At 31.8% G+C, this 25,691-nt stretch overlaps 2 protein-coding genes and 1 long non-coding RNA gene across 3 annotated transcripts; 2 read left to right on the forward strand and 1 right to left on the reverse strand.

The window, feature by feature from the left end:
* The first annotated feature begins 4,568 nt into the window (after positions 1-4,568).
* Positions 4,569-5,150, forward strand: LOC112422042 (uncharacterized). Its single transcript, XM_024784759.1, has one exon. It carries the CDS (start codon positions 4,569-4,571, stop codon positions 5,148-5,150), a length of 582 nt encoding a protein of 193 aa, XP_024640527.1.
* A 6,844-nt stretch (positions 5,151-11,994) lies between these two features.
* LOC112421908 (uncharacterized) lies at positions 11,995-12,819 on the reverse strand. Its single transcript, XR_003012298.2, has 2 exons — positions 12,504-12,819; positions 11,995-12,384 (listed from the first exon to the last, which is right to left on the reverse strand). It is a non-coding gene; the product is annotated as an uncharacterized lncRNA (long non-coding RNA).
* A 5,734-nt stretch (positions 12,820-18,553) lies between these two features.
* Positions 18,554-24,746, forward strand: LOC11406348 (deoxynucleoside triphosphate triphosphohydrolase SAMHD1 homolog). The gene is made up of 19 exons (XM_003613194.4): positions 18,554-18,761; positions 19,689-19,726; positions 19,844-19,866; positions 20,568-20,674; positions 20,767-20,818; positions 20,899-20,983; positions 21,551-21,641; positions 21,872-21,910; positions 22,028-22,086; positions 22,186-22,248; positions 22,457-22,512; positions 22,601-22,674; positions 22,765-22,857; positions 22,934-23,035; positions 23,198-23,278; positions 23,401-23,489; positions 23,587-23,602; positions 24,097-24,207; positions 24,312-24,746. Exons 1-19 carry the CDS (start codon positions 18,645-18,647, stop codon positions 24,441-24,443), a joined length of 1,428 nt encoding a protein of 475 aa, XP_003613242.2. The 5' UTR covers positions 18,554-18,644; the 3' UTR covers positions 24,444-24,746.
* The last annotated feature ends 945 nt before the right edge of the window (positions 24,747-25,691 follow it).

The following is a 25,691-nucleotide window of genomic DNA, read 5'->3' on the forward strand; positions in this document are numbered from 1 at the left end:
ATCGATTTGTCCACACTACTACTTAGTTGAAATTTTTTAGAGCTCGGTATCGCATTGAGAAGAAGAATTACTTGAAGCAAAAACACAAGTTCATTGCATATGGCTCTGATCTATGTAGCAGATAGGTCCCGTCCTCCTTTTACCTTTTCTTAGCCTACTTATTTTTGTTATATCTTATGTTAGGATCTAACATGAAAGTTATACAATATATGGTTCCTCCTATGTGGCTAAAATATGTATATGTTAGAGGTCTTTGAAATATAGGTAAAGACAAATAAAGTGTGTTCTTGTAAGGGTATATAGGACATGGTTGAAAAGATGAAAATAAAATATGACAAATACTAAATAAACTTGAGCTGTTGAACATGTTGTTGTTGAATTCTTAAGTCTTAGACCCTAGGTACAAATTCAAATTTTGATAATTTCAGTTCACTTGAGGCAAAGAAATTAAAAGATTTGTTGGCAACTCGTGGAGTGTAGTGATGTGGGGGAAGGGTTCCAAAGTGATTAACAATCAAATTGATTTGATTTAGGTGATCACAAGGAAGATCGCTATGGTAGCAATCGGTTTTTACAGTGCACTGTTTCATCCTCTACACACGTGTCTGATCTAGAAAAGTTTTTGGAAGAATCTTTAGAGATTCCGTCGATTGACTTTGATATTTTAAAATGATGGAAGGTAAACTAAAGTCATCTTTAAGTCCTTGCATAGATAGTAAAAGACTTTCATGGCATGCAAGTTTACTTTTAGTACTAGAGGACGAATCATTGATGAATACCGTAGTTTCCTCACACCTCAAACGGTGGAAGCCCTGGTTTGTACTTTCAGCTGGCTAAAAGGATTGCGTAAATCATCAATACTTGATTCACTTTTATTTGAGGATTTCAAGGAAGTTGAGAAATTAGAGGAAGGTAAGAGGGAGGAGTGATGTTTTTTCATTTGTATATGATTCACTTTTAATCAAGATTTCAAGGATTTCAAGCCATTGTCTGTACATGTTCTTTCGTCTTCTCCAATGATTTTTAAACCAGTTAATTTGAATTTTGATCAGTAGTGTGCACCTGTTAGATGGAGGAATAATGGTGGGATTGGAAAAGATGGAACACAAGTTAGATGTCCCGTGCGTGGAGGGCTTTTTGGTAAAATGACTGATGCAAAAGGCGAAAGTCCTGGGTTAGGAAAAGTTGTGTTGTTGGTTCTTCTAATGGGAAGATTACAAGAAGTAGAAGTGTTTCGGAAAGAGAGAATAGGATACCTGCAAGTCCCTTCAAGTCAAATGTAAGTACTTCGTTTCCTTCTTGTTTGGTTTTTTGTGTGGCAATTGATTACTGATGTTTAGTATTTTAGGTGAAGTTTTACAAACAAAAAAAAAAAGAAGCCCCTGCTGTAATGTGAGTTGAAAACATTTTGATTTTTGATGTCATTACATACCGAAAATGAGTGTAATTGAGTTTGTATCCACAATCCACGGTATTTGACTGTAAATGTGATTCATTATGTTTTCGTGATAGAAAGATTGTAATGAGCTGTATTTGACAGTAATTATGATGTATTATGTTTGGCGGACAATGATTGTAATTAAGGTTGCATAAGCTGGATTTAACATTGATTGCAATTTGTTATGTTTGAATGACTAAAGGACTGTAATTGATGTCTTTCCAGCCTCAAAATGAGTGTAATTGAGGTTGTATCAACTATATTTCATTGCAATTGTGATTTGTAAAGTTTGTTCGGCTAAACAATTGTAACTTAGGATTGTTATTTAGGTTGTATTAGCTGTATTTGACTTTGAGCGCAATTCTGCATAGTGTATAATATAGATTGCAATATCGCATCTTTTGATTACATGTTAGACTATTTATTGTAAATAAATTTTCTGAATTTGTTTGTAATTTGGTTAATTGTGCAAAATAGAAGGAAGGGAAAGAGAGGTGGTACTCCGCCAGCACGTGGTGACATGCAAGAGTAGCGAGTTTTATTGGTGTTATTGGCGGAGATGCTCAAAAAGAGGACTCAGGTGTCACCTCTCAACAAAAATCTACTACTGATTCAGCTTTTGATGCAACAATCTTAGCCTCCCAATGAATTTACCAGCAAAATTGAGCTCCTTGGGAAAGGTACATTTTTGTTAAAGCTAAAGATTGATCTTATCTCTAATTATTGCTATTTTATTGGAAGGTAAAAAACTATTCATTAATAGGCAAGGATACCATTACCAACCCAAAATTGAGTTACATGACATTCACTACAATACCATCATTCAGAATCAAAGATAATGATAATTGTTTCTAAGTATGATTAAGTCTGGACTCTATCATTCCCACTTGCATCAGATATAGATGTTCTAGAAGTAGTATGCGCTACATTTTACTGTTGTTGCATCCTAGTAATTAGGCATTTGAATAAGTCCTAAATTTTTAAGTTATGATAGCATCTTTGATATTGCTGAGAATTGATGTTTAATGAGGCCGATACAACCTCTACTGGGGTCGCGTGATATTGCTGTCATATCACAGTCGCTGAACTTTTTTCCTAAACCCTCTCGGTCAAACGCGACTTTAATTAGGGTTGTCTGACATATCACGATCGCTGAACTTTATTCAAAACCTTGTTTGTCTATAATAATCATATAACATGAGTATTTATGTTGTATGACAGGAAGCTGTGCAGCAAAGAGAAGTGGCTCAAAAGATTGTCCTTCAAGCATTAAGAGATGCTTCAGCCACTGAGACAGTAGTTTGACCCCTTAAGCATAAACTCCATTTTAATTCTATTTTTTGTCTAGATTTTCACTTTTTATATATGTTTTAGCTACTAGAGTTAGATAGCAAATAATTAACATTATTTTTGGTTTTTTCTTATGTTTTCTAATTTAGCAAAATCAGTTCGAGATGATGCACCTGATACCTGTTTTGAACGGTTTCTGGAATTCCATACTGATACTGTACAAGCAGTTAGTGGAATGATGTCAATGCAAGCAGAGACTTCAGCTTCAGTATTGGCTTCAAAATCAGATAAACAAGTTGAAGAACAACCACTTGTTTTACACGAGGTAATGCAAAATTCCACAGACCAATCAGGAAACTTTACTGAATCAAACATGTCAAAAAGAAGGCGTGTTTATAAAGGAAAAGGAGATTTCAAGTACAAATCAAAAGGAGATTTCGGAGAAGAAAAGTTCTATCTCAGAACCTATTGTTGAAAATGATGAGAATAAGAAACCAGTATCTTGCAGCTTAAGCAACACCAATTAAGTTGGGAAAACAGATTGAAACAGAAGCTGGGAATTGGTTTATGGAATTCATCGAGAAGGCTTTGGAAGCTGGTTTGAAAAAAACAAAGGAAGCGTCAAAAGGGGATGTTCGTAAAGTCCCTCAATCACTTATACTTAAAGTTATGAACTGGGTTGAGGTAGAACAATACCATAGTAATAAAAGGCCTAGCCATCCTAAAGCAGCACAGATTGCTCGGAAGTTAAGAATAAAGGTTAAGAACCCTTGATACTTTGTTCAAACGATGATGAACTATTTTCAACTTGAGTGTGTATTGTGTTTGGAATAATAGTTGTGAGATACTCGATCATCAAAATACAGTCCGAGGGTATTTTTTTTTAGTTTTGTTTTGTGGTGTATTTTTTGAAGCTGCTATTCTTGATGTATCAATTAGTCTTGTAGAATCAATCATAACAGATGCTCAGCTACATTTCTCATTAGGTTGAATTGAACACCACTTGGATTAGTAATTTTTTGCCTTATCATGATAATCCTCCCTACCATATTTCTAAGGTTCCCATGTTCATTCATAAGCCTAGAAAATATTATAAATATTTCTATCAGATGCACTTTTGACCCTTTATATTTAAAAAACAGCAATTTTAACCCTCTATTTTTAGATATGTAGTGTCTTCTCAGCACCTTTTGCAAAGTTAAGAGCCAAAATTGTTTTTTTTTTTTGTTTGAGATCAAAATTGCAAGTTTTAAAAAGTTAAGAGGCCAAATTTACAATTAAACCAAAAAAAAAAAAAAAGAAGACAACTTTAAAATAGATTATGCTCAAAAACTTAGTAGCAAAATAAAATATGCTTAAAATTTACTATCGTTCGAGCCAGAAAAAAAATAGAATTAACTTGATTGATTCGATATGATATGAAAGAAAAATTAGTGTAAAACAATAAAATAGGATCAAATCATATTAGGAAGTTAAAAATTATATATTGATTTGGCATGAATGAAAAATTTGTGTAAAACAATAAAATAGGATCAAATTTCCTAAAAAATATAAAATAGGATGAAATCATATTAGGAAGTTAAAAAATATATATATATTGATTTGACATGAAAGAAAAATTAGTGTAAAACAATAAAATAGGATCAAATTTCCTAAAAAATAAAATAAATTAGGATCAAATAATACAGGAAGTTATAAAAAAGATCAAATTATTTAAAAAAAATTGTTGGGCCGAAGCAAGTGCTTAATTTGCTAGGTTTGTCTATATATAGATAGATATAGAAGAGCATAGTAGTGAGGCAAGCAGTGAGCATAGCATCACCTCCAACTCAATCGAACAATGTCTGGCTGCTGCAGAGTCATCGCTCCCTTGATCACCCTTGTTGTCCTCGCCGTTCTCATCATTGTCGTGGTTTTATCCATCAACCTTCATGATGCCAACCTCCCTCCTACCTTCGAAGTCTACTCGGCCTCAATCAACTCGCTAACAGTAAACACCGCAGAACTCACTGCCGATTGGAATATTTTGCTCTCCACCAAAAACCCTAACCACGGCATGCGAGTCTATTACGAAGCAACATCCTTTGAGTTATTTTACAAGGACATTGTTCTAGACAAATCAACTTTGCCAATATTTTTCACCGATAAGAGCGCCACCCAAGTGATTAACATGAAACCTTCGGTAGTAAACAAGCCTTTGGATGCTAGTGTGGCGAACGACATTGTTCTGAGCCGCGATGAACATGGAATCGTGGAATTTGGACTCAATATTTCCACTTCGATTAGGTTCAAGAACAATTTACTCCGTTCTCATGACCATAAGTCTTTGAAGGTTGTTTGCTACCCTCTCAAGTTTGTCTTCAACAATGCAACCCATGCAGGGACTTTATCACAAGGTTTAACATGTAGGCGCGTCGAATGAAATGCGTCCATGACTTAGTTCGATACTTTTTTATGTGTTCATGTTTATTTTTTTATTTTATGTTTGGACTTCCATTCTGATTTAATTATAACATATATTTATTTGAGATTTATTTATTGTTTGGCAAGATTTATTTGAGATTTATTAAAATGTATTATACTGTTGTTGCATTTGAGCTTTTTCCCAAAAACCATTCTCACGCCAAAACCTGTTGTATACTGATCCACTCATTTATTTGAAATAGTTAAAAAAAAAAGTGAGAATTCCTTCTTCTTTTTTACATACTTCTAGCCACTATGCTACTTAACCAACAAAAAAATTGACAAAAATAAACGATATTCATTCATTCAAATTGTTAGAGTACAACGATACAATAAAAATTCGCTAAAAACAAAAAGGATGAATCTGTGAAAAAACTCATAGCATCCATGTTAATAGCATAAAACGGCAAAATACTAAAACCTACACATATAACTATATTTAAGTCTCCGGAATACTCATGTCTCCGGATCTGCATCGTTGACAACTTCAAAGTCATTGATTTGATATGCGATGGATCGAAGTTGATCTGACAATCTAAAACGAACAAATACATGAACGAAACAAGAAAGACAAACAATGTTACACAAATACGGCGAACAAAACAATGTCGTACTAAGACGATGAAATCACAAAATAGATGTGAAAATCACTTATTTCAATAAAAGGGAAATAGAAAAAAAAATTGAAATTTGAAATTGAAAATATTTTATACACATAATATCATTATTTAGTCCGAGAATATTAGTTATTTTATAATTAAATTCATGATTTCTGATTGGAATTATTTTACAAAATCTATAAATATTTGATGACAATTATATAAAATATTCTCAATATTTAGTTCATAAATTGTTTTTTAAATAAAATATTCAGAATATTTGAGTTTAAAATATTCTATATGAGATTTAATTTCTTCAGAAAAAATATTCTGTATGAATTTTTTATTTATAGCAAAATTATATCACATATCATATTGTGATTGCAAAATTATTTAAAATTCCATTTTGTTGATTCTTATATCACATAATATATATTGCGTAAAAAAACACATATTATATAGATTATTAATAAAAAAAATATTATATAGAATATTTTTTTGAAAGATAAAAAAATATTATATAGATTTGAATTTATGTTTTTTCTTACAATATATGAATTTGCGTTTATTATTAAACTCTTTGGTGTCTACTTGTTAAAAGAGAAGTAGATCAAATGAAGGAGAGTCGGGTTAAAAGAGGTAGAGGAAGACCTAAGAAAACCATTCGAGAAACCATTAGAAAAGATTTAGAGGTTAATGAGTTGGATCCAAATATGATTTTTGATAGAATACTATGGCGTCATTTGATCCATGTAGCCGACCCCACTTAATGGAATAAGGTTTGGTTGTTGTTCTTGTTTGTTGTTTGTTGTCTACTTGTTATTTACATACTAATCTATAAAATATTATTATCAAAATATTTATTTTGAGCAATTCCTAATGAAATAATTGAGCAATTCCTAATTGAAAAATGCTCAATTGCACGACAAAAATCATCGTGTGTATCCCGCGAATGCGTTGGCAACTGAGGTCCTCACTCTTTTCATACAAAATGTCGAAATTAACTTTAGACTTGTGTTGTCCAACTACTGCAACTCTAGACTTAACATCGATGCAAAAAAAATAATAATAATAATAATAATAAAAATAAAAACTTCTTTGTTCAACGTTGCATGAAACTCCGATCACCGGAAACCAACCAATCTTCGATCCCAATCTCCAATTCTCTCTCGGTGACATGTCCACATCAACGATTTCAATTTCATTCAAGATTAGTTTCCGTATAATTCTCAATCAAGTGGAGATGTTCACAAGCCTTATCCCTCATCTCTTCCACTTGTTAGCTTCTCAATTCTCGACTCTCAATTCCATTTTTATTTTATTTAATTTTATTTTTGTATTGTCTAATCTCCTGCTGAAAAAAGTGAGCTATCATTGTCAAGGCCAGGAATATAACTTGAAACCCAAAGCTGGAATTCGTTTGAAGGATTGGCCATGGCCTTTTCACGACATATATTTATTTATTTTAAATTTTTAATGTTAATATAAAAAAATAATATAAAAATTACAAAAAGAAAATTGGATGGTGGGGAGTGGGGACAGTCATGCATTCGTGCAATTCGCGGTGTGCTTACTGCTTGTCGCACCAAATAGCAAATTTGTTCCTAATTATAACTGACATTCTAATCCTAACGTTCTTTTTGACAAAAATCCTAATTTATGCATGATAGTGATTATGATTTTTTTTAGGGAGTGATTATGAAATGTTATATGCAAAATATGATGCATCCATATAAAAGGTAGTAAATAAAAATATTTAAAACATTATTTTGTAAATTTGCATTCTAAACAACTTCACAACGTGATGTTTTCCAATCAACGTGAGCGTAAAAAATAATTCTTGATTATTGGTTTATTTCGGGCTTTTTATTGATGGAGATTTTCGTAAATTGAATTTTTGGTATATACTTGATCAAATTATATCTATTTTTTGGTTGAAGAATTAAATCACGATTGTCTGGTTGAAAGAGTATAAAACTTTCACATATTATATTGTGTATATCACATATTATACAGATTATTAATAAATAAAAAATCATATATATTTGAATTTAGGGTTTTTTTTTACATAATGAATTTACGTTTATTATTAAACTCTTTGTTGTCTACTTTTTATTTACACTGTTTTTTTTTGGGAAAACTTTTTATTTACATACTCACCTACAAAATATTTACTTTGAACAATTCCTAATGAAATAATTGAATTTGATTATAATACCAAGTTTAAAGTTATAGAATCCTCGGTCACTTACACTTATAGAATCCTTGAATGTCATAGTAAATGTCAGTAGCTTGAATGTCACGAGCCACTTTGAGTTTTTTATAGTTGATTTCATTTGAATTATTCAATTCATAATGTATTATCTTTATTTTTATTTTGGGTACAAATAATGTATTATTATTACTTTATTTTTATCTTTATTTTTTATAGTTGATTTCATTTGAATTATTCAATTCATAATGTATTATCTTTATCTTTATTTTTTGATTCATTGCCTGAATAATGTATTTGGTCTATATTTTATATCAAATATATTAATTACTCAATGAATTTAAAAAATCAAATTTTTCTTATAAATAGGATCGGAAGGAGTATTCAGTAAAAATGAAATTAATAGCAGTCGTATTAATATGCATGATGCATCTCAAATAAACATTTTTATTTTCAATTTTTCTTAAAGAACCGTGCTTTTTGTTTTCTACATAAAGACAAGATATGTAACGCTTTCAATTCCAATCAATATGGCTCTTCTCCAAGGGAACAATGTCCCTTAGAGCACCCAGACCATACCATTCATATGGGTGGTATAAATGGGTCATACTAAATACATTATATTATTTTACACTTTTCAATTATTTAAACTACTAAACTATATTTTCTAAATATTCATACCACATGTTAGAATTTCTCCATTGAAAATTCTCTTAAGTTTTCTCAAGTGAAATCTCAACCATCAAACATGAGAGAGAAAGTGAGAATTAAATTATACTCCCTCCGTCCCTAATTATAAGACCCTTTTGAGAATTTTTTTTTGTCCCTTTTTATAAGACCCCTTTGCTATTTCCAACTACATTAATTATTTCTTTACATACATGCCCCTATTAATTATACATCTTTTTCTTCAATCATCAATAAATAACATGTTGAAAACATAAATCATCTATCTCTTAAAGGATAAAATTGTAAAAACAATACTAATTACAAACATATTTAATACAAATATCCACTTTCTTAATTCCCGTTATTTTTTCAAAAGGGCCCTATAATTAGGGACGGAGGGAGTAATAAAAAGTGGTTTGTTGTATTTTAACGATGGAGATTAAAAATAGAGAAAACTTGAAAAAAAAATCAATGGAGAGGATCCAGGACATACCACTTATCTAAAACTCTAAATAGAGTCTCACCTAACCACACAATACACCTCAAATTTATTGTTTAAAATCATATTATAATTTTATATTATTTTTTACATAAAAAAAAAATAGAAAAGAGAGGGTGATAATGCAGTACCACCCAACTTGTTGGACAAAGTGAAATATATGACACAATGTCATAAATATCTACAAGAACATTTATGCTCTGACGTTGACCATAAAATTGTCATTCAAAAGTGTCGTCGTGACTTGATGTCATCGTATCAATATAATGTCACTTGATGTCACCATATCTGTATGCTAAAGGATCTGTTATTTAGTGAATGTTTCATTCAAGAGAAATGATATTTGTACAACCATTTTGTGACAACTTTTGGACAACTTTCTCTTACATATTCACATGATGTTCTTTTCCTCTCTTACTTTTTCTCTCTCCATTGTTTTTGACCAATAAGAAGAGATAAAAACAAAGTTGTCATCAAAGTTATATGAAATGGATGTACAAATATCACTACTCTTCATTCAATTTTGTGAGAGACAAAGGTAATTTAAAGGCATGTTAAACTAATTTTGACATGTTTGTGTTTTACCAATTATAATTAATTTTGTTTTTGGAATGAATTCTACCTTGACGCTGAAATTTAAAACTTTTGTTTCCAAATGTATATTCAATCTCAAATGCCTTTTTCAACACAAATGTATTCAAATATAAATTATATGAACATCTTATATTAATTCATATTTTACCTAAATATATTTATTCAAAATTAATTTTTAAAAGCATACTGAATTATTCAAAAAGTAAGAAATGTTGAAACAAAAATCTTTTTGATAGATATTTTAATGATAACAAACCTTATGGAATAAACACTAACTTTACGAATTGTGATCTACTGACGTTTGCACTTGAGTCTTTTCACAGAAGTAAACAAGAAGTAATACCAAACCAATAGCATCACAAACTCAAAAGAAGATATATCAATTGTTTGACTCAAAAGAGTGTTGAGTCAAGATTCAACAATAACACAACAATCTTTCTCAGAACAAAAGCTTATGTTTTTCCAAATTTTACATGAATTATGTGTTTTTTTTCTTTCTCAGATCTGCTCATACATAACACAACAATCTAATCAAAAGGTATGCTTTTTACTTGGATCTATTCAAATTTTATGTTTTTTTTTCTTAGATCGATACCAAACTCATGTTTATCTGTAATATTTTATTCAAGTTATATTTTTGATTTGCACATAGTTTTTTTTTTCTTCATTAGATCCAATCGAAACTGTACTTATTTTGTTAGATCCAATCAAATATTGTCTTTTTTTTTCTTTTTTTTCTTTTAATCCAATTAAAGTTTTTATGTTTTTTCAATAGATCTGCGTAGACGGAACACACAATATAAGCCTTTGTTAAAGAAATTTGAGATGTGTATCAGATAATTACATATCTATGTTATAGTTTCAAACTTCTAAATACTATATTTTCGTTATCGTAATCTGACTTTGTTAAAGATAAATTAGTCTAATCTGTACCGTGTCTTATCTTCAAGGTACAGCCATCGTGCAACACACTTCATTCCAACAACATACACATGCTTCCCTGACTTGGGACTGATCAAATTGGCATGGCATCACAGGCCTATTCAAGTTACATCATACACAACAAGGTTATAAAATATGTGCTTTAATTCCCTGAATTGAGACAGATCAAAGACTATGCTTTGTTATTTTTTCCATCAATTGTATCAAGCTTATGTAATTGCAAACATATATAGTAAATTTGCAAGACGATGCCGAGGATTAAAAGCAACTCAAGTCGGCATCATACATGGAAGTTTAAAGCATCACCAACATTACATATTATTATTGTATCAAATAGTATTATTTGGTTTATTTCTACCGTTCAACTGTAAAGAAAAGACCCGCCTGCATCTTATTCTCTGTTGGATCTAATGACCACCTGAATTGATAGATCTCATCCATCAGGGAAGTGTTGTCAATTTTTTTATCTATCAACATTTTCACTTTCCCATTTGTATCCACAGGAAAATGTTTTTTCCTATGCTTTGTTGTTTTTTCCATCAATTGTATCAAGCTTATGTAATTGCAAACATATATAGTAAATTTGCAAGACGATGCCGAGGATTAAGAGTAAGTCAAGTCGGCATCATACATGGAAGTTTAAAGTATCACAAACATTACATATTACTATTGTATCAAATAGTATTATTTGGTTTATTTCTACCGTTCAACTGTAAAGAAAAGACCCGCCTGCATCTTATTCTCTGTCGGATCTAATGACCATCTGAATTGATAGATCTCATCCATCGGGAAAGTGTTGTCAATTTTTTTACCTATCAACATTTTCACTTTCCCATTTGTATCCACATGAAATTGTTTTTTTCCTATGCTTTGTTGTTTTTTCCATCAATTGTATCAAGCTTATGTAATTGCAAACATATATAGTAAATTTGCAAGACGATGTCGAGGATTAAGAGCAAGTCAAGTCGGCATCATACATGGAAGTTTAAAGCATCACCAACATTACATATTACTATTGTATCAAATAGTATTATTTAGTTTATTTCTACCGTTCAACTGTAAAGAAAAGACCCGCCTGCATCTTCTTCTCTGTCGGATCTAATGACCACCTGAATTGATAGATCTCATCCATCAGGAAAGTGTTGTCAATTTTTTTACCTATCAACATTTTCACTTTCCCATTTGTATCCACAGGAAAATGTTTTTTTCCTATGCTTTGTTGTTTTTTCCAACAATTGTATCAAGCTTATGTAATTGCAAACATATATGGTAAATTTGCAAGACGATGTCGAGGATTAAGAGCAAGTCAAGTCGGCATCATACATGGAAGTTTAAAGCATCACCAACATTACATATTACTATTGTATCAAATAGTATTATTTGGTTTATTTCTACCGTTCAACTGTAAAGAAAAGACCCGCCTGCATCTTCTTCTCTGTCGGATCTAATGACCACTTGAATTGATAGATCTCGTCCATCAGAAAAGTGTTGTCAATTATTTTACCTATCAACATTTTCACTTTCCCATTTGTATCCACAGAGTTTTCCCATAAGCTCCATTAAGCCTTTGCCATTCAATTTTCCACCAGGTTTGAAAATGCTATGTTTCTGTGCATGAGAATGCTTAGCCTTAAAATTCACCTTTCTTGTCTTTGCGGGCAACACACCACCATATGCTCTTAAATCAAAGGGATTTATGTTCAACATCAATAAATGAATTACTAATTAATTACTCTATATCTAGACATTGCTAAAATATTTAAACATGAAAAACTCTAATTGATAAAATTTTCTTACATTTTGATTCCTACCTCCAAGCAGGAGGTTCTGCCTTCAGCATGGGCAAAAAAAAGTGGGGTTGCAAACTTCCATCCAACACCATACTGGAAATGTGGGTGTCTGTTCTGCCATAGCAGATCAACCCCCTTCCTGACTCTTTCCTCCAAATTTTGTTAGGCATTACCATCCACTTGAGCCTCACTCCCCAAAGCCTGGGAGTTGCTGCCCAAAGTCATGATCCCCATCACAATGTCAGCGAGCTTCCCAACTTTCATTCTGACTGGCAGCTCAGTGTCTTTAAATTGAGTTGACACCTTGAGTGCCTGAATAAATATGGAACTAGACACTTGTAATAAACACATTCTTTCAAAACAAAATTTGATCCTATTTATAAAAGAATATCACATGTTATTGATTAAAAGACATTTCTACCATTATTTAATGTTTAGCCTTTTAATAATGTGTGTATTTAATTCTTCACAATTTTTTACGAGGGTATATTTGTAAAAATGTTTAAAAAGTAACCCTAACAAATCAATGGATGATATAAAATAGTACCACTATTCACTGTGTTGTGTCCTAACCAATCAACTTTCAACGGACAATGGTTGTTCAACTAAAACAACTTGACAGAAAATTGGCTGAATGGAGATGGGAACAGGCAGCCAATCACCTCGGGATTGCAGGGAAAAAGCTGATTCATTTCACTATTTGGCGAAAAAATGGGTCGTTTTCTTGTTTTCTTCTGAAATGGGTCAACGTAAAAAAACCAAGAAATTAGTCGTTTTGAAGAGAGCAGTTAGTGGATTGTGGTATAGTTTTGAAGCCGTAAACAAATGAAGCAACATGGTCAAACATATATATTAGGTTAGCATCGCAATCATGGGGGGTCATAATTCACCAAAGAGTACTGAATTTGGTTAGAAGAATCGAATAAAATATTTGGATAAAGTAATCGATGGTAAGAATAGGATATCTTTGAAATATTGTTTGGCTGAAAAAAATATCTTTGAATTCTTGAATGATACATAATGGAATGGATACCAATGCTAATTTTGGTCCTTTCTAATCATATGGACCACTATGAGATTGAGTCTTCCCTTCCATTTTAGGACCTCTCTCGAGACTCAAAATTCATCTTGCTAATGGAAAAGATATACTCTGTTTTTAACAATCCCCTCATCATGAAAAAATCAATTGTGTTATACTTAAAACTAGTGTATGCAATTGCCGTGTAGGATATAGACATTTGCTCAAGAAAAATTGTAGTATAAATTATCAATTATGTACTAGAATTTCAATGGAAAAAAAATGTACTACATAGCTCGTTTATTTTAAAACGTTATTGTATCATTGTTTTTTGAAAACTATAGTAACATTGTTGATTATATGTAATTATTGCAATAGTAACGTGTGTAATACTTTCTTTTTTACTAATACTTGTACAAGTTGACTTTTAAACAATTTTATAAAATATTTTACATAAAATGTTTGTAAATTTTTTATGATAAACAATCTACTAACAAGTATTATATTTTCTCTAAAGAAAAACAAGTATTATATTTAATTTATGGATCACCACATCTTCAAATGTTGCACTACGGCGAAAAGTGTGAGGTTTCACTCTCCTTTGGATGTTTGATTACTGGTTTCTTTCCTTCCTTTTGTACCTTGGTTTGAACAAGTACATTCTCATTCATTATTTGATGCCATCTCATTAGTTCTTTCTTTATGATGTGGTACTTGGGCTGCTCTTAACAAGTTTTATTTTGATTGAAAACAATTTCTTGTAGATGATATTGTTCGTAAGGCTTGGACCGTAATGGATGAGTACAATTTAACACTGAACACACATGTAATATTTGATATTAGTAAGACTTTGGGTGTAAGGCTATTGATTCAGTTTGCTCTGCACATGGAGATTTTTCAGGTGATATTTGAGGTGATTCTCTTGAAGAAACTGACTTTTTTGAAAAAATTAATTTTGATCTTAATGTTTGATTCATTTTTAAATTTTAGATTTCTGATTAATGATCAATGTAATTCATCTGATTGCAATATCTTGGACTTATACAATTTTATTGTTGGAATCTTTAACATGCAAACAGAGTTGATGATATTATGTGATAGTCTTAAGTATTACAATTTGTGAGGTGTTACACTTATAATAAGGTAGGATAAAATTAGATTAAGTGTAGTTTTGTTAATATGATGAGTTGATGATACTATGAGGACTGAACTTTTGATGTCATTATATAAACAGTGAGGTGTTACTCATTACATTTTTGATGTTATAATGTTAACTTCATCAAAAAAAATAATTCTCATGACTTCACCATATAATTTTCCTTTAAAAATAATCAATCTTATTGTTATAGTGCTCGATGATTATAATTGTCTTAATTCCCGCTTTTGTTCTTTTTCACTGTGTCATAATAAACGTAGTGCTGATATGATTGTTCATTATTTTTGTTCTTCGGATAGTGTTTGGGTCGATGAAGTAATCTTGCTTTTTTGTTGCAGATGATTTTGTTGCTAAATGAAATTTCGTTTCCATAAAAATAATTGATTTATGAATCACAAACTATAGTATTTTTCATTATCAATTATTATAATAATTCTTATAAAAAAAACAATGCATGGAAAAATAAATATAGGCGTGACTAGAATGGGAGAATGATTTTAATATTTGTTTAGAGAATAATTTTAATAACTGTTAGTAAAAAATATTTTCTGTCGTTTAAAAAAAATATTTTCTACCAACTAAAGTGAGAGATGCTCGTATTAAAAAAAAAAAAACTTTGAAAATGACATTTAAATGTATATTTTTAAAACCATATAATGCATGTATATAATAAATTAATAATGTTATAAAGATTAAATTGAAAATTATTAATTTATATAAAAAAATGAAAATTATTAAAGAAAGCTATAAAGATTTTTGTCATTTTGTTATTGTTTAGAATAATGAAGTTGGAGCTATAATATCAAGCATTGTTTGCCTTAACTAGCTGATTAGTTTTTTCGTTTTTACTTATTTATACAAGCTGAAAGTTCATAAACTAATTTTTTGTTAAAAAGTTGTTTAGCTAGGTTATTATTCAGCTGGAAGTATTAAGTAAATTTAACTATTGAACTATTTGATAAATGTAAAATGATAAAATACATTTATATATTTTTTTATATATAAATTCTAATTTTGTTTTGTATACCAAATTAAATGTTCAAATAAATATAGTTTTAGGCTTTTCAGTTTTTTTTTTAAAGGCTAAAATGAAATTATATTATCCAATCAAAGAGTTCTCCCTAGTAAAAGGTATACATGGAAAGATACAGAGTCACAGACATATGTACAAAGAAAAAAAACAGTAAAACCGAAAAAAAGTACACAGAGAAAGAAAACATTAACTGATGCCCAACATAGTGAATGAACTAAGCCACCAAGCATGGTAATTGAAGGATAGATTTGCGATTTTCGCCTTCAACCACACAAAAGAAAGAGACTTAATCTTATCAACTAACTGATGGGTCAAACAAACTTTGCCATTGAATATCCTGTTGTTTCTTTCCTTCCATATTTCCCACACCGTAGCATACCAAATCAAGAGCATAATGGAGTGTCGTACCTTAGAACAGTTACACCAACATGACCAAACTGATTGAAATGATCCGCGGGTACACCAAGAAGGACCGCCCAAAAAAAATGACAATGTAAAAATAAATGGGGGAAGTTTCCACCGCCCCACAACCACCAACACACAAATAAGCATCAGAAGCTATAACTCCACGACGGAACAAGTATCCTTAGTTGGCAACCTGTCACGAAACAAACGTCAAGCGAAAAGAACAACCTTTAGAGGGACATCCTTATGCCAAAGAAACTTCAAAGAAATCGTAGTAGCTTGATGACGCTGATGAACAAGAACTCTGTAAGCACTCCGAACAGTGAAATGCTTGCTCGATTCCAAAGTCCAAAGCCACTTGTCGTCTCTGTCAACTTGTAAAATCACATTTTGAAGAAGTAAACATAATTCCCCCACCATCTCCTCCTCCCACGCAAACAGCCCCCTTCTCCACTTTCAAACCTCTCTATCCTCCCCCCATCCTAACTGACTCGCCTCAAACACAAACACCTCCTTTAGCATCAACAAATCAAATAGTTTGCTAAACCTATCCATAAAAGATACTCCACCAATCCACACATCTGACCAAAACATTGTTCCCTTCCCATTCCCCACCACTCGACTAACATGGTCACTAAACCACCCTCCCTACGTAAAGCAGTGACAACACGCCACCAGGAAGAGGCATCACAACCTCCATCCAACACATGGCCGCCTTCCACACCATACCGAGCCGACAACACCTTACACCACAAGCTCTCCTTCTCAACCAACAACCTTCAACACCATTTTCCTAACAACGCATTATTAAACTCCCTAATTCTCATGACCCCCAACCCACCAAGTTTAACTTTTATCCCATTTTGCCCATAAAAAAAAAAAAAGAGGAATGGCAGACCTCCTACAAAAGCTCTGAGAATAGAAATTGTCTCTTAATTTACAAACATTTACAATTTGTCAAACCCGTTATGTGTATTGTTAGCTAATACTTAGTGTTTAATGTCAAATTTTTAGGTATGAGTGTGTTCATGGTTGACCTTTATAGCTTTCTTCGATAACAAACACCCAAAAAATCTAATGTTGTGATGCCTCTTTCCTGCATCTTGCACTAATGTCTTATTGTTGTCGGTAGATACAACTTAAATGGCACAATTAGGCGACTAGGGACAGATCACAATAAACAAAATTTTCAACAAACTTTAAGAGGTACCTCCTTGTACCGAGAAAAACGGTGTCTTCATTATTGTTATCATCATCCAACAATGTCAGATAGTTGTAAACACTAGTAAAATTGTATTTTGAAGATACATGGAGTTGCCAAATTCACATGTCACTCACATTTGCCTGCAAAATAATAGAATGTAAAGGCACACAACACCCCCTCGCAAGATTCTCCTCCCAAGCTAACAACCTCCATTGCCATTTTCAAGCCCTCCCCTACCTAAAGAGAACATATCTGAAACAGTAGCCAATTTGTTAACAACAAGGTCAAAAAGGCGGCTAACACAAGAACTTCAAAGCCCCTCCATCCAACCAAAGATCCCACCCAAATAAAGTGAATGTGCCATCTCCCACCCTACATCGTAAAGTATTTGTAAACCAACTTCCCTCTCGCTCACCCACCCACTTATAATGTTGATTAAATTCTTTCACCAAACTGAGGCGACTCTTCCCCCCTTACAAATAGTACTCCTTCCTCACCATAAACCAGAGATAAAACTCTATACCATAAACAACTTTTTTTCTCCTTCAACTTCCAATGCTATTTACCAAGTAATGAAAAATTAATCTCCCTAGCTAATCTTCCTGACCCTCAAACCGCCTTTCCCATTTTTCACCTAGACAAGAAATGATACACGCGGGAGCCTTAAGGAAGAAAGAAATAAAATAGATTAGTAGAGATGACTCAAATGACTTCAGAAGAACTAATCTGACACCCAAAAACAAATTTATGCTTTTTCACCTAGACAAATTTACATGTTACCTCTTTGTTTTTGAAAAAAAAAATTATGAAAAAAGGCTAATCTTAGTAGCTTTTCATTTTAGAGTCAAAATATTTTTTTAATAAAAAAAAAATCTGAAACAAACTGATCCAATTTCAAAAGAGAAATGATATTTGAACAACCATTTTTTACAACTTTCTCTCTCATACTCACACATGATCTTTTTACTTTCTCTCTCTATTGCTTTGGTTTTTGTGCCACTACCTCATTTCTTTTGTAAAATTTTGGTTTTCACGAAAGTTGTCACATATATCGATGTTCAAATAACACAACTCATTCCAAAATATCAAATGGGTGTGCACGCGCCTAATACTCGTGTGAGCGAATTTCATTTTGGCGGCATCTCTCCACATTTATCACCGGTCACTTCAAAAAATTCTCCATGTACGAAAAACAGTATAAAAACCAACTCTCCCTCTTCACTTTTTTGTTTCTCTCATTTTTCAACTTCTCTTCAGTTTCTCTTCCTTTCTTCTTCTCTTCTCCAAACCCTAACCGAAACTAGATTTCACTGCATTCTTCCACTTCACTCGATGATCACCGATTCTTCCATGGCGATCCCTGCTTCATTGAACGATTCCGTCTCTCTCGAACGGAAATTCCTCAAGCATATCCGTGATAACGTTCACGGCAACATCTTCCTCGAGCCTGTAACCGCTTTTTCCGTTTCTCGCTTCTTCGTTTAAACTTTCTTTCTAATGCATTTCGACTTTGATTCCTTTCTCTGTTCTCGATTACGATGTTGTTTCTGTTTAGACTTTACAATAGAAATTGTTGCATGAAGTCTTGAACTGTTGATTTACGGTAGATTGAAGTAGATTCTGTGATTATCCAAAAAAAAAGTAGATTCTGTGAGAATTTGTATATGCGTAATGTTCGTGGATTTTGCTTTTTGTTACCGTTATAAACAGTGAAGGAAAATGTGGAACTGCTTTGGAATAGTTGATTACCGATTTACACGGAAATTGTTGAGGATTTAATTAAATAGATTAATTCATTCAAATTTTGAACTAGCGTTAGCGAGAGAGGTTAGAAGGAAAATTAGTGTAGATAAACATTCTATTTCTGATTAATGTTATTAAACGGTTCAAATCTTGTACTAGCATTAACGAGAGAGATTGGAAGAAAAGGTAGTATGAGATCTCCGAGTGATGTAAAAACTGTTTTAATTTGCTCGAACCGAACCAAAACGAAATTGCTATAGAATCGCTCAAATAACTGAAACATCGATCGTGCCGGTTCACAGTTCAAAAGTTGAATTGTCCGATTCTGTTCTGGATTTGAAATATTGATTCTGATATATACTCTTTGAGTCAGTTAGGGATGCATTTTAGTATAAAACATAATTATATGATTCTTTTGTAATATAATGTGATATATATACTCTTTGAATCAGTTAGGGATGCATTTTAGTATAAAACACAATTATATGATTCTTTTGTAATATAATGTAATGGTTAAAAATATCAAATAGGTATGGTACTTTCTTTTGATCTAAAGTGCATTAAGAGTTTTATTTGTGTTACTGCTAATTGTGTTGGCTTTGATGGAACTTGGAAATCTTTTGTTTGTTGCAGATCTTTTTGAAGTTTGTTGACACAGAACAATTTCAAAGGCAAGTATGCCTTACCAAAAATAGTTTCAATGCAAAAAAAAATGAGGCTAATAATTACATTTAATGCACTCTGACATTATTTTTTTCACCCTTTACATGACTTTGTTCATTATGCAGACTCCGTGATTTGAAGCAGCTCGGTGAGTGAACAATTAATACTTGTTGAATAGTAATAAAATCTAATAGGGGAATATAGGATTGGAAAAATAACTGGATATGTTGTTGTTGCATGTTTATTGGAATGATTTTATCATGAAAAATTGCAGTAAGCCTATCTTGCATGCAATCAAAAGTTCACGGTTTCGAGTTGTCTTCACTCTTGTAGATAGGAGATCACAGATTTGGGTTGTAGAGTCAGCCTCTTGCAAATGCATGCTTCTTGCATTATATTTGTAATGAGTCTCGTGTCTCTTAATTTGTAACAATAAATTGGTGTGTTTCTAGCATGTTACCACATGATTTATTATCATGCACACTTCATATTCAACTTCTTAGCTTCCCTTAGCTTCTTTCTAATATTATAAATATGCTACATTGCCGTTTGTGGTTAGATTGACTTGACTGTATGCGTGAAAATCGTAAAGTAGCAAACCATTAGGATAGATATAACAAATCTCTTTTTACTATTTGATGTCATATTATAAAGCAGGTTTCTGTTCCTCTTTTTTCCAATATTAAATTGTTACTGGTGTTTATTTAGCATGTGAGTTAATGTGAAATTTTGTCAGTTTATATCCAAAAATGCAATGTGATAAAAGTAGAGATATTGGTTACATTTTTTTGAAGTAATATAATCAATCTCATTTTAAACAGACTTAACCTTGTCACTTATGTAATCCAGGCCTAAGTCACATGGTTTACCCTGGGGCTGTCCATTCTCGTTTTGAGCATTCACTAGGTGTTTATTGCCTGGCTGGGAAAGCTATTGATATCATTAAAAAATACCAGGTATATATACTTTTTAAATGGTCTTATATAAATGCTCTATCAGTTGTGAGATTATAGTGCTAAGCAGTCATGCGGTCTTGCCATCCTTTCAGGGCCCTGAGCTTGGTATTGATCGATTTGACGTATTGGCAGTTAAACTTGCTGGTAATTGCCATCTTCTACCAAATTAGTTCTGTTTTAACTGTTCTAATTCCACTACTTTATCCTTTGTCATCTGTGTCCAGGATTACTGCATGATGTTGGTCATGGGCCCTTCAGCCACACTTTTGAGCGCGGGTTCCTTCCCCTGGTTCTTAATGGCCCCACTTGGTAATTTTAGTGTAATGCTAAAAGAAAGTACATGTTGATTTTCTGCTTTTAATAATACTTTTTTCATTTTTTCGTTTTAAATGAAACAAATATATATGTTTTTCATTATTTTCTTAAAATGTATTCATCAAAAAAACAAACACTGAGTATAGTTTAAAACTTTATACTTCTTAGAATATCACATTGGCGCACCACATGATATTATTGGGTTCTTTACTCTTCCTCATTAATTTTTCATTAGTTATTAAATTGAAAGATCACTTTCATGATGGAATACAAAGGTTACTTGTGTACTGTACCCAAATGTTATCTCTGGTATTGGTTATAACTTATAACTCTTAATATCTTTTTGAAACTTTCCAATCAAGTCATAAAACAATTGGAATTTCCACTCTTGCCTATTGTGTTTCATACTTTACTAGATAGATAAGACTCTTCCACAACAACTCTTCCTCAACAATGTATTACTCTGTTATGATTTTTGGTATTGATTAGAGTTTTGCCAAACTACAATCATTTGATTGTGTAGAATTCACCGTTTTGATATATTCTTATTTATACCCTCAGGTCTCATGAGGAAATGTCTGAGAAAATGATAGATTACATTGTTGATGAACACAATATTGATTTGGATTCTCAACTCCTCAAAAAAGTGAAGGTTAGACTCAAATTATCAATTAAATCTTCAATTTTTCTGCGTTTTTTCAAACTGAATTTCCTTGATATTCTTGATGATTACCTTTAAGTTTGGTCGCAACTTTTATTTTGTTCCATATCCATATTCCATTTTATTTTATTTTGATGTTTCTTAAGAATAAGAACTAGTGACCGAGTTCCTGATTTCAGTTTGTGGACAAAGAGCTTTGATAATTTCAATTCATTTTGCAGGAAATGATCACTTCTAGCTCTGTCCATCCTCCCCAAAGAGTCTGTCATCTAATTGTCCAAAATTTAATTTCTTTTAATAACTTCATTTATGCCATACCACTTTCTTTAACAATGTTATTATACTGATTTGCTTCAAAATTTTCTCCTACATAACAGGAGAAGAAGTTCTTATATGATATTGTTGCAAACGGTCGCAATGGAATTGACGTTGACAAGTAAGTTGATACTTTTCACCTTTTTTCCTCCTGATGTGCCACTGTTATTGATACCGAATCTCGTGATCATAGAACCATAACAAATTCAAGAATTTGCAGATTTGACTACATTGTTCGTGATTCACGTGCTTGTGGCCTAGGGTGCAACTTTCAGCCAGAGAGGTGTTCATTTTTATTATCTAGGTCGCATTATTTTGTTGGGTTGGGTGTTCTGACAGTTTGTGAGTTGTGACAACACAATTGTACAGCAGTGCAGCAATATTTTTGCTTCTTATTGAAATATAGAACATACTTCATTCCATAACTTTTTTTTTCCAATGAGGTTGGAAATTAATCATAACTTGATTTTAATTTTTTATTGACTTTTCAGATTGATGGAGACCATGCAAGTTATGGATGACGAAATTTGTTATCGCTCTACAGATTGTTAGTGCTTACTAAAAACTTTGCTATCATTGTTAGTGCGGAAGACCGTAAATTATAGTACATTATCATTGTTTGACATGTTGGTCAGATCTGACAACTCACAAGTTATTTGCAACCCGTGCTGATTTGCATAGAACAGTCTACACACATGCAAAAGTAAAGGTGAGCGATTTCAACAAATTTATTAATGGCAAAACAAATTATATTTGTGTTCAGAGAGAAAACACTAATTTTTCTTGTTTCCTTTGTCAGGCAATTGAGTTGATGGTTCTGGATGCACTGGTGAAAGCAGATCCATATCTTCATATTGCATCCTCAATTCATCAACCATCTGAATTTTGGAAGGTCTTGAGTAAATTGCAGGCTTTTGATGTTGGAAATTTTCATTTGGCATTATGGAACTGACACTCTTATATTTCAGTTAGACGACTCAGTTCTCAAAACAATTGAATGTTCTTCCAATCATGAACTGGAGGAATCCAGAAAGTTGGTTCTACGCATTCGCAGAAGGGATCTATACCAGGTCAGCCATACAGTGAAGTAACTGATAAATTTTTGACCTATTCTTATTTTGGTGACACTATTTCTGATAGGTAGAGAGAATTTAATATTTGTGCAAACAGTAATGATATACATAAATACCATGTGCTGACAAATTGACACAAACATTTACTCCATTTTGTAGTTATGCAATGAATTTTCTGTTCCAAAGGAAAAACTAGACAACTTCAAAAGCATCACACCCCAAGACATTGTCTGTTCCCAGGTTGAAAAAACTATAGTAATAAGTGTCCTTTTCATTCAGCATATGTACATGCCTGCCTATCTTCTTTTCTGGGGACTGATTGAGATACTCATTCTATCTCAATGTCATTTTTTTCTAAACAGATCAATGGGACCAATTTGAAAGAAGATGATGTCGCTGTGAGCAACGTTAAAATTGATTTAACACGTGGAATGGAAAACCCTCTTGAAAGGTGCATGTTGAAGAACTTAACTGTTCCTAATCATTTGTTGACTGCTAACAGTAGGCTGACACATCTTTCTTCTTTTTGCATGCATTTCCTGATCCAGAATTAAATTTTTCAAGGTACTAAATTCACTTATATTTTTTAGTTTTTCCTTTGTTTATTTTATTATTTTGATTAATAAATAGCAATTACATTTCTTAGCTATGAACTGTAGTTATCTGAAATCTTGATTGTCTTCAAGAAGTTATATTGCAAGTTAGTGTATGAACATGGCAACTAACGGCAAATGTTATTTCTGATAAAGTACCATATTGTGCAAAAAGCAGATGAAAGTAGTTAAATGTTATTTTGGTTAGGTAACGGATATTATTGAGAGTGGAGACTACCTGTCATTGTGAAATACGTATTTTATAATGCCTTTGAAAATTTCCGTGTGTACCAATTTGCCTTCTTGAAATAGCTGTCATCAAGTCATCATATTCCAAATTAGTCAAATACATCTTTATGGCTTCTACCTTTTATGATTGTTCAATTATTGTTTCCCAAAATTATTTAGTTTTCTTGTTATAGTTTACATGACTGAGAGTTCAACTGCATTATATTATTGTGTCAGGACTACGGGAGTAAAGAAAAATTTCCAATCGAAAATGAGCGAATCAGTCATTTGTTGCCAGCATTCTACGAAGACATCATAGTGAGAGTGTACAGCAAGAAGCCTGAACTGGTTAGTGACAAAGAAACAACAACCAAAAAAGTATTTTCATAATTTGGAAATTTTGAATATATGCACACTATGCCCATGCACTGATTTTTTTTACATAATCATAGGTGGAAGCTGTTTCTGCTGCCTTTGCAAATTATCAGCTCAAGACATTTGGAAGGGAAGCACAAGTGCACGAAACTCCTAAGAAGAAGCAGCGTCTTACGCATGAGACCCACCCTACTGACTTTAACATGTAGATACTAGATATCAACTAGTTGGCCAAAATAATCTTTACCATATGTAATAACGCAGTGGATGGTTCATACGTCACAGAACCCATCTAGTCTACTAGTTGTTTCTTTTTGCTTTTGGTGAAAAGACTGCCGGTTTCTTAACTCTTGTTATTTAGTCAAATGAGGGGTATATTTAGGGGAAAATGTAGTATATAAAATGAAAGATACTACTTGGTACTCAATAGTGACCAAATTTATGTGTATTTCTTGGGTTGTTGGAATTTTTGTTAGCAACATATGATTCGTATAAAATGGATGATGATATTACTTACTAATGTAGAAGAATAGTCTCAAAGGTTATGTTCTAGTACCCCAATTTTTTCATTTGACTCTGTAGATGGTACGTTGGGGCTTAATTAATTTGACTCTGTAGATGTTTTAGTACCCCAATATTACTTATCAAATTTGATGGAACTTCTTGGTTAAACCATTTTTATTTATGTTGGAATTCATTCATAATAAAATATGTTGGGTTGGGATTCTAACCATCGTTTTTTCATATTTAAAATGTGAGCGCATTAGACTATTTAAAAAAAAAAAGTAAGAATAAACATTTATGCATTCCTTCAAAAAAAATCTGCATTGTACTGATAAGAGTAAGTATATATACATTCAATCATATGCTTTAGTCTTGTATATTCTTTCTTCTTTATAAAAAAAAAGTGTCTTATTCTTCTTCTTCTTGTGTTGTATGATTTGTTTAGAAGATTTAATTCATATGTATTTTAGTCAATCATAAATATTTGACTTTTTTTAAGGGAATAATTGTTTGATTATTAAAAAATTGACGTATTTTTTGAACAATAATATTTTGAGATGATCCTTTCAATTTCTTTTTCTTACATGTTATATCTCATGGCTATAATTTTATCTTTAAAGAAATCTATATTCCAAATCAATATCTATATTGTAATTAAAGAGAATACATGGTTTTTTTTTTTTTTTTTGAAATAAAGAGAATACACGGTTTTTAATTGTCTTTTTCACTTTTTTGTCAAAAAAATAATTGTCTTTTTCACTTTCAATTGTACTTTTAAATAAATTTGACTGTAAAATAATATTATTTTGTTGGTATCATTCAAAAATATAGAAATTTAGATTATATTCTTTATATTATTAGTATTATATGAAAAAGATAAGTATAATTTGTTACAATATGAACATATAAAATATAAATTATATATACCTATAATTTTAATCAAAATTTTATAA

The sequence above is a fragment of the Medicago truncatula genome, chromosome 5, assembly GCF_003473485.1.
Source record: "Medicago truncatula cultivar Jemalong A17 chromosome 5, MtrunA17r5.0-ANR, whole genome shotgun sequence".
Lineage (NCBI taxonomy): Eukaryota > Viridiplantae > Streptophyta > Magnoliopsida > Fabales > Fabaceae > Medicago > Medicago truncatula.